At 35.9% G+C, this 9,837-nt stretch overlaps 1 protein-coding gene across 1 annotated transcript; it reads left to right on the top strand.

Moving 5' to 3' along the window:
• Nucleotides 1-105: 105 nt before the first annotated feature.
• On the top strand, nt 106-6,600 carry LOC112564382 (cyclin-dependent-like kinase 5). Its single transcript, XM_025239150.1, has 11 exons — nt 106-204; nt 514-602; nt 856-923; nt 1,214-1,331; nt 1,635-1,730; nt 2,200-2,274; nt 2,774-2,870; nt 3,310-3,379; nt 3,495-3,555; nt 3,868-3,948; nt 5,742-6,600. Exons 1-11 carry the CDS (start codon nt 168-170, stop codon nt 5,838-5,840), a joined length of 891 nt encoding a protein of 296 aa, XP_025094935.1. The 5' UTR covers nt 106-167; the 3' UTR covers nt 5,841-6,600.
• The last annotated feature ends 3,237 nt before the right edge of the window (nt 6,601-9,837 follow it).

Genomic DNA, 9,837 nt, shown 5'->3' with positions numbered 1-9,837 from the left:
ATAATTACTCTCTGAAGCTTATTAAGAAAAACAAATTTATGACATTTTGTAATACAAACTGCTGCTGGACTTTTTATTTTAAGTTTCTGATGGTCATCGTCTTCCTCTCAGGGGAGGCTAATGTAGAGTAATCGCTGCTACTTCCTGTTTAGGTTGATGCCATAAAGATGCAGAAGTACGAGAAGTTGGAGAAAATAGGCGAAGGTTAATATACACATTATTGTACCTTCTTTTAATGATGTATACAGTGTATTACAGATTGTTGTACCAATAACGCATTGACTAAACCTTCAAACTGAAACATGTAATATGAAGAAATGCTAACACTTTTTGACCGATTATTACCATCATTATCATTACTACAACTATGGCGAATATTACATAAGTATTTAATATAACTATTTATCGGATGCTAGAGGCACGATTGGCGTGAACAAGCAAAGTGATCTGTGCTAAGTAAAGTTAACATATAAAAATAAAATAAAGACGTGGACAGCGAATCTTCAATTTCAGGCACCTACGGAACTGTTTTCAAAGCCAAAAATAGAGAAACCCATGAAATTGTTGCTTTGAAACGAGTGCGTCTAGATGATGACGACGAGGTATGTTGTTTTATTTTTTTCCTCAAGGTCTAGGTGTTATAACTTACTGAGATGTGAAGTTGGATGGAGTGGAAGAAAAACTGATGATCTAAGATCCTCGAAATCTATGTCATTGTAGATTGGCGTTTTATTGATTTCATATTTTTTTTTACACCAAGAAAAGGCATTAATAGTTAGCCAGATGTTTATGAAATGAAAAATATGCATCGCACAATGTGACAATATCAATTAATTGCTGCTGCTGCCGACACAGGGAGTTCCAAGCTCTGCATTACGAGAGATATGTCTTTTGAAAGAGCTGAAACATAAAAACATTGTGAGGTAAGATTTTATAGAAGTATTCTTTAATTTGTAAAGTTTTTCAAGCTACAGCTCATAAAGGAAATTTATAAAGTATTTTGAGAAAATTAAGAAGTAATTTCTTATAACTTATATGCTCTGAGAAAATACTTTATGAATTTTTAAAAAATGGAACCAACGCACAATAACAATAACAGATAATGACAACAACAAAAATGGAAGATATAGCCACCATGCTGATGTTTACACTAAGTGCCAGTTGCAGTTTTATGTGTCAAAAAGAAAATTCCATTAATTTGCTATCATTGCAGATTGCATGATGTGTTGCATAGTGAGAGGAAACTTACACTTGTCTTTGAATACTGTGACCAAGATCTTAAAAAATATTTTGACACCTGTAATGGTGAAATTGATCCAGATACTGTCAAGGTTGGTAATAGACAAATGTGAATGTGTGGACTTCATGTAACTTATTACAGACATGTATCTATGGTCTTTATTTGTCAATGGATTATAATAATAAATTATAAAATTAATTGAAATAGCAATATATAATCAAATAACATACATCTTGTTAAACTATTTCTTACTGTGATTTGGTTGTCCAATTTTTCATGTTCCAGTACACACTGAATCATTGCTGAATGATTTCTAATTTTAATTATTTTGAAATTGTAAGTCAAAATAAAAAAATAGTATTTACTGTTTATTCATTCGTTTATTATTTTGCAGTCCTTCATGTACCAGTTATTAAGGGGACTGGATTTTTGTCACAGCAACAACGTCCTTCACAGAGACCTTAAACCCCAGAACCTTCTAATCAATAAGGTTCAAAACAGAAATTGTATCTATATATATATATGGGTTTTGGGGGGGGGGGTTGTGTGTGTGCTGAGATCCAACCATCTCCTATGATAACTAATCTACAGTCTGATGATTTTTTTAGCTGGCAGATGTGATACTCCATGTGAAAGAAAAATAACTAAGAGTTGTGCTTTTAGTCTTTACTCTGACTTTGTTTTCTTTTTTAACATAACATGCTGTTAAAACTAAATCACTTTTAAGATGACCATGAATCAAAGAGAGTGTTTGCGTACATGTATGTATATTGAATTTCCTCGATTTTGTGAAATATTCTGTGTTGACAAGTGTGGCTTTTTGTCACTACAACAAACACTTTTTTCGTAAAACTTTCTATAGAGCTAGAAGTATTTGGTTTATCTGTTTTAGGCTATTTGGAAATAAGAGAAGTAGATGTTGCGGCTTGTCAGAAAATGTTAACATCTGTCACTTCTAGAATGGAGAGCTGAAACTTGCTGATTTTGGACTTGCAAGAGCATTTGGCATTCCTGTGAGGTTCTACTCTGCTGAGGTATGGAACTAGAGAATGTTTCTGGTGCTTGCCATTTGTATACAGTACTGATTTTTACCTTTATTTACAACTGCAACTCATTATGGATTTTGCTAAAAATTATGGAGCATATTTCTATCTTTAGATGAAGCTAAAATTAAAGTATTTCTTGAGTTTATCAGAATATATCTTGTTTTACATAAACATCGATATTCAATTTCTAATTGATTTGGATTACAGCTATTACCACCACTGTCACTTTGTCCACATTATAAACATGCAGTGCACCTAAAGGGATACCCTGTACAACGAAAGTATACAAGTGGTACACTTTAAAACAGGCCAAATGTATATGCAAATATTTATTTGTGGATGTGAACTATCATTTGTAAATGAAAGTATTTTTGTTTTGTGAACAGGTCTATCCTGCATTTCTATTCAATATTAATACCATTAAGTATGGCTGATTTTCCTGTTTGACTGTTCAAATCAATGTTCATATTTTATTCAATTTGTTTAGGTGGTGACACTGTGGTATCGACCTCCAGATGTCCTCTTCGGTGCCAAAATGTATTCCACCTCAATTGACATGTGGTCAGCTGGCTGCATATTTGCAGGTGAAGAATAACTTTCTTACAGGAAAAATGTCTTTCATGCCGCTGTTATGTTCCCAAAAGAAAGAGCAAAAATGGTAAAAGAACTAAAAGTTGCCGAACAAATTTATTTGTAACATTTTTCTTAGCTTACTTTAAAATAAATTACTTAATCTTCCTATATGGTTCGCACCCACAGATGCGTGTCTTCATACCTACAGCCTACTTGCATCAATTCATCCATAATGAATGAGCTGAAACATTTCATTCTGCTTCACTAATAATCATTACATACAGGTATTTTAATTAATAAAAATCACTCATCTTATGTAAACCAATTTTATGATTTTCCAAGTATTGTAAAGAAAATAATTTGCTATGGTGTTTTGCATTTATAATTATGGGCTGGGTGCTTCATTTTTAGGGGAAAAAATTTCTAACTCTTCTTTTCTTCTAAATACAGAGTTAGCTAATGCTGGTCGCCCATTGTTTCCTGGTAATGATGATGATGATCAGCTGAAAAGAATATTCAAGTATCCTTAAATAAAGCCATTTTGTTTGAATGTTCCTGCTGTACCAGATGCAAGAATATGTTTGAAAAACTTTTTTAAAATATGAAAGGATTAAGATTTTTCTTAAAAGTGTCAGATTGTTAGGCACACCTACTGAAGATCAATGGCCTGGGATGACACAGCTTCCAAACTATAGGGTGAGAAATAATTAAAGAATTTAATTATTTTAAAGGTAAAAATATGATGAAGCAGAGAGATGATGACGGGGAGTTGTGTATGTGTATGCATTTGAACATGTTTATTTCAGTTAAGCAAATATTTTGTTTTTCTTACACCTTTGGTTTGTAGCTTTATGATAAGCATCATAGCCATGATGCAAAACATAGATAACTACACAGTAAAGAATGGCATATGGAGAGACTATGTAGATAAACATTGCAGTTGACATGTGGAGCAAACTTTCTTTCATCTCTTACCTTTGGACATTCTTCATCTGTGTGTCTTTACAGATGTTTCCTATGTACCATGTCAACACAACATGGCAGCAGGTGGTGCCAAAGTTGAATGCAAAAGGTCGGGATTTACTACAAGTGAGTGCATTACTTTAATAAAATATGCATGTAGACATTTAACGTACACTACAGTGCACTATTCTTATATAGCAACACTTGACCCAGTATTTAACTCTTTTTTTTTAACTTATATTGAAACTTGGTATACAAACATTTCCATATTAAGACTTTCCCTGTTACAACCCCGTTTATAGCCCCAAATTTTTGATAGACTTAATTTGCTGTATAGATGTCATCTCTATTATGATAACCACCCCAACTCGGTTTAGGACTGACAGTTTAAGTTCTATCACAACTTTTTTCTAGGAGTTGTGTGTCAAAAAAAAATATTAAGTACATTTTAAAATACAGTTTATGTGGCTGGCCGTTTACCCCACACTGTGATTTTCTGCAGAAATATGGTAAAGTATATTGAGTACCTTGAGTACATTTTGAAAGAGACTGCTTCTTCATTAGATCACAGGTCATTTTGATTCAGGCTACATCATTTCAGTCATATCTACCACCTGCCTAAGTTGAACTGACCCCACGATGATCATATCATCCCAACACCAATAGCCAAATGGATCCAGGTGCAATGGATCGATCCCTGATAATAGGAATATCTATTAAACATAGCCATGCATTGTTTAAACTGTATTCAGCTGCCATCATCCTAACCAAAAATGGCGACTTGGCAATAAGCATTCCAAGAACAAATCACACAATTGCGTGTAACGTGATTTTCTCAGATCATTAAAAAAAGCCACTGTTATCTTTATTTTTTTTAGTCTGGAGTGTACATTCAAATGGTCAGTTAACATCACATAGTGTCACTCTTCTGGCATTCATTTAGCCTGGGCCTGGGTCAATTCAACTTTTGGTGTCAGGACAGTGTGGTCTTACATTCAATGGTATGGTCATGGTGATGTCAATTTGACTCAGGTGAGAGGTTGATACGGCCAAGGCAATATAGTTTTGGATCGCAAGGGCCACTTCCCTGTTTATTGTTGTCTCTTTATTAGTGCATGTCATTTGAGTGTGCTTCCTTAATGGCCTTTTGCAGGAGATAAGTGCTTTTAAAAATAATATTTTTGTGACCAACTGTTCTTTGCTTTCTTGCAACTTGCAGAAATAATGTTGAAACATATCAATAATGCATTTTAAGAGAGTGTCTTTGAGGTAGCAAGGTACACCTATATTGATCAACTGCTCGTGCAGGGAGAGTTAGCTCCCCTATAAATCTTCTGTCAATCATAAAAATGGTAGAATAAGCATGATACAGTGAAATCGAAAATGCCAAAGAAAAGCATTATGACTGGTTTTTAAGAGCCTTGTTTCAACATTTAAATAAATTAACTTGTAATTATAGGTGTTTGAAGTCGTGTTTCCTGGAATAAAAATAGACTAGTTAATCTGTGTACTGTGACCCCCTCTCATTTACAACCTGATTTTATTGGAGTTTTAATACTGTATATTAGATTGTGCGACATGGGGATTTGACATATTATTACTTATAAACTGTATACTGGTAACAAATTTCATAAGTGGAGTAAAAAGTTTTACACTATTTTTTTGTTTTGTCTTTTGCTTTGATATTTATATTTATTAATTTATAATTATTTAAATATATAAAATATATAAATATCCATTTGCTTCTTACATTATATATTTATTTTTATTTCTTGCTCATTATTTATGTTTTCATTTTTTAAAGTCTTCTCATGACAGTTATCAACCATCTCCCTTGTGTTCATTTTATCTACTGCTGCTTTAGGCAGAACCTAAATGTTGTCCTCAGTTATTTCACTATTGTTTATTTTTGCACACAGTCTCTACTTGTCTGCTACCCTGGGGACAGAATCTCTGCTGAGGAAGCACTCCAGCACAGCTACTTTTCAGACCTTCCACCCATTGTACGACAGGTGTGAAAAGCATGCTTGCCAAAAGCAGTAAACGTCGGCATTCTGGCTCAGGATTGTGGCAGTCTGAACTGTGGCTTTGATCTGAAGTGACAGACTTCGGTTATGTTTGCATTCCAACTTGTCAGGAATGTGTGTATGGCTGCCTCTGTGTAAGTGCATATGTGTGTGTGCGTGTGCATAAGAGAGATTGTCATTACATTGTGTCATCTTTTGTGAGCAGTTTTAGTTTAGTGTTGTCCTGTTTGAATGTTTCTTGTCATGTTTGTGGGCTCCTTTCATATAAATGTTTTCCATGTCCATAGTATCATAAAACATAAATCATTAAAAAAGTAAACATTCAGCAGATTTGTTGTTTTCTTTGCATAAATTATCATTTGCTCTCAAGCTCAAAGGGTATAAAGTTAATGTTTGGTGTTTTCCTGCAGCTGGTAATTATTTTTGTTTTCTCTGTTGTCATTTTTTATTGCAGTCATTCAAGACTTTTTATTTCATTTTGTACTCTTTTTGGTATACAGCAAAGTTTTATGTCTGTGATATTGTGGGAGGAGTTCTGCCAGTGTTTGCATTATTTGATATCTGCCCAACATGTGAAGTTTCAAAAATGTATCTAACTAGTTACATATGCCCTGTCCATGACTCATGCACTCAAAAAACTCCTGGGGATCACCACACTATTTCTGTCTATGAATATCAGTTTGCTATATAAGGATCTGTGAACACAATGAAGTTTAATTTGCTGTAAAGATTACACTGCCTGATATCAAGATTCTGTCTTGGGTGATTCTTTTTTTAAAGCAGAAATGGAAAGTAAGGATGAATGAATGGAACAGAATTGCATAAAGCAGCAATGTATACCTCCTAGGAATATTCAAATGTTTTGCACAACACTCACATTTCTCATAGACTTTGCATTTATGATCAGGCTTTTCACATTTATAGGAATATATTAACCAGCTCTTTGTAAAAATTAGCAAGCTTTCCATTGGAGCATTGTTAATTTTCAGTCTTGTAATTTTTTATGTTTCACAGATTGTTCCATTGTATTACAAAGACATACACACCGTCACAGATGAATTTTTTTCGAAATATTTTCCTTCTTGTTTGAACAGTTTGAAATATAAGTGGCAACATTTATTTATTACTGGTAAGTGCTTTTTCCTTTAAAATGTTTTTGAATTTATTGAAGATCAATCTTTAGGGTGGGAGGCTTACTTGTTTACTAATTGATTTGTTTATTGTTATGATTTTCGTCTGGCTTGTGCTCAGGTTTACCAAATAGTATACACTATAAAAAGAATTTCTGAAGAATAATTCAAGGTTAGTGTTTAAAAAATGCTGGCATTTATTACCTCTCCTTGTCTTTCCATAAGATCTCATTGTAGTTATTTTATTAAACATTAAATAGGAAAGCTGTATCTTTCATCATGAATTGTGAGATGGTGTCACAGCTGTAATTTACTGTCTTCATATACATCACTGAGCAGTGACTAGTTTCATGGCACAGCTTGCTTCATTTTATCTGTCAACAACAACAGCTTGTTATTTATGCTTTGAAGACATACATTTTTGCAGCTTAAGGACAAGTTATGCATCATTCATTATATGCTTGATTCTTCAAGCAAAACATGTTTTGGTGCCTGGTTTATGGGCTACTCTTGTGAAATATAAAAACATTCATTTTGGTGCAGACCCTGAAAGTAGCGTTGATCTGTTGCTTAAATGGCCATAAATGCTACTTTTTTTTACCAAGGTTTTTGATCTGTTAATAATACTTTATGAAATATTCTTCAATATTATTTATTTGTGTCTTCTTAATCCTCTTTGCTTTATCTTATCACCTTCAAATATCATTCTGTTGTTTATCAAATATGCGCCGATGAATCATGCCAAAATTTTCCTATAACCGCCAAGCATTCCCCATTCAGGGATGTATTTCTGTCAAGCATATACAAAATCTGAAAGCCGATCTGGGGCGGAAATACAATTTGAATGGTTAAGGAGAGAAGGGGATGCGGACTGGCGAATAATACACCGCACTGTGCTGCATCCTGAACAAAGATAATGAGACCAGCGCCTGTCATCGAAGGCAAAACATGAAAGGGGTGTCACGAGGTCCGGACTATCAGCGCTTTGAAGTTCTGCTGGCTACGTAAGGGAGTGGCGGGGGGTTAATGGGTGGGTTTTGAACAAGGTAACATTAAGGGCTGGCACTGATGAATGGAGAGTCCAAAGAGGTGACGGGTGTGGTAAAGAATATTTGGGGGATGGGAGGAGGAACAAATAAAAAAAAAAACTACACAGAAAACTCCTGATTCCTCCCTCACTGTTCCAGTCATTTATGTGTTTATGTCCAGCACAAAGAATATGATAGAAATTAACGCGGGGGTTGACGATGCTTCTCGCTTTGTGACGACTGATCGAAGTTTCACAGCTAGCTCCTCGTTCGTTTCGAAAGAGCGGCGGCTTCCATTGTTGCTATTATAGTAGTTACGGAAAAACAGACAGGTACAAATTTCGATTTTTTTTCCCGTGGGAGGGGAGTGGGTGCAGATCCCCGGGAGAATCGGCAGGAGGGATGGATTTGGTAAGGTGTGTTTTTTTGTGCTGGTAGTGGTGGTGTGGGAGATAAATTAGTAATCCATAGTTTTGTATGAAAGAGGACCGCATCTCCGTTGTGATGTATTCGCCTCGCACCCCTCGTCTTTTAAGTACACCATACACACTTTTGTATTCCCTCCAAAATCAGTAGCTTTTCCTGATCGAGTTTAAGTGTTCTGGAAATGTTTCCCACCGAGACCAAGATCGTAGCACTGGTTAAGAATGCTCTCTACGCCAGAGACGAAGACAACGACCATCGTCTGCGTCCAGCAAAATCGAGAGGACATCGCGTTGTATCAAAGTGTTCTGTGTATTTAGATGTTTGTCAGCTGAGATGCTCAGATAAAAGCTGGTGATTTTGGAAATTCCATCTTAAACATTTACTGGAGATTAAACGATATAAGAGTAAGGGTAATATATTAGACAAGTATCAACGATCGAGCCCTCTATTATACAGCGAGTGCTCAACTCGAAAAGTTAGTTAAATTCTTGCTTATGAGACTAAGGGAATCGTCAAAGTTATCGTCAACGTTGATTGTTTAACTGGACCTCTCTCTTTGCATGGGGATGCATGACATGGAAGCCATACAGACCATAAATTCATACATCGTAAATGCTATATGAAGTATTTTCAATTTCGCTGCTTTGTGTCTTCTTAATTCCCTTTGATTTCTCTCCTTCTCTCTTTCATCCTACTAAGACCATTCTATACCTATTACAGACCTTCGATTTGCAGTGCATGTCCCAGTCCCAGAGTAATCAACCGAGCCTCTCGTGCAAATAAGTTTGATCGTCAACCGTCAGCAGTGTCTCCTCTGCCTTTTATCATGCGAGTGTATTCTTGTAACGAGCGTGTGCCGTGGTTCGATCCGTGGCGCTGACGTCTCCTCCACAAGCCAATCGGCTGGCGTTTACCGATGCAAACCTCTTTAACCCACAGACTTCTTCCTTTCATCTTCTGTGCATTTAGACGAATGTTCCACGAACTGGAAGAACAATTCAATAATGAAACGACATATCTTTCTCTCCACCGCCCCACCTACACCCACCCAACACCATCTCTAAGGGCAGTTTGCTCGTCTGTGCGTTCATAAAGAGGGGGAAGGATGCATGTGGTGGGGAAAAAAACAACCCACAGCAATCATTTCGTTAATTCCCGTGAGTCTCATCGTTTGTCGACGAATAGGTCAACAGTTCGTGAGCGCTTAGTTCATTACTCTGGCTGACAGAATCTTGCCCACTCTCAGGCTGCCATGGCATGTGATGCACAGTGCACAGTACTGTACCCACAGACCTCGGCACTGTAGTAGTTGACGGATGGTTCAAGTTTTACTGAAGGAAACAACCAGCAACAGATGGCATCGAGGGAAGATTGACAACAGGAGTTTGATTTGAGGTCTTTGTC

The sequence above is a fragment of the Pomacea canaliculata genome, linkage group LG5 (genome assembly GCF_003073045.1).
Source record: "Pomacea canaliculata isolate SZHN2017 linkage group LG5, ASM307304v1, whole genome shotgun sequence".
In the NCBI taxonomy this organism is placed as follows: Eukaryota; Metazoa; Mollusca; class Gastropoda; order Architaenioglossa; family Ampullariidae; genus Pomacea; species Pomacea canaliculata.
This window is presented reverse-complemented; position numbering and strand designations above follow the sequence as displayed.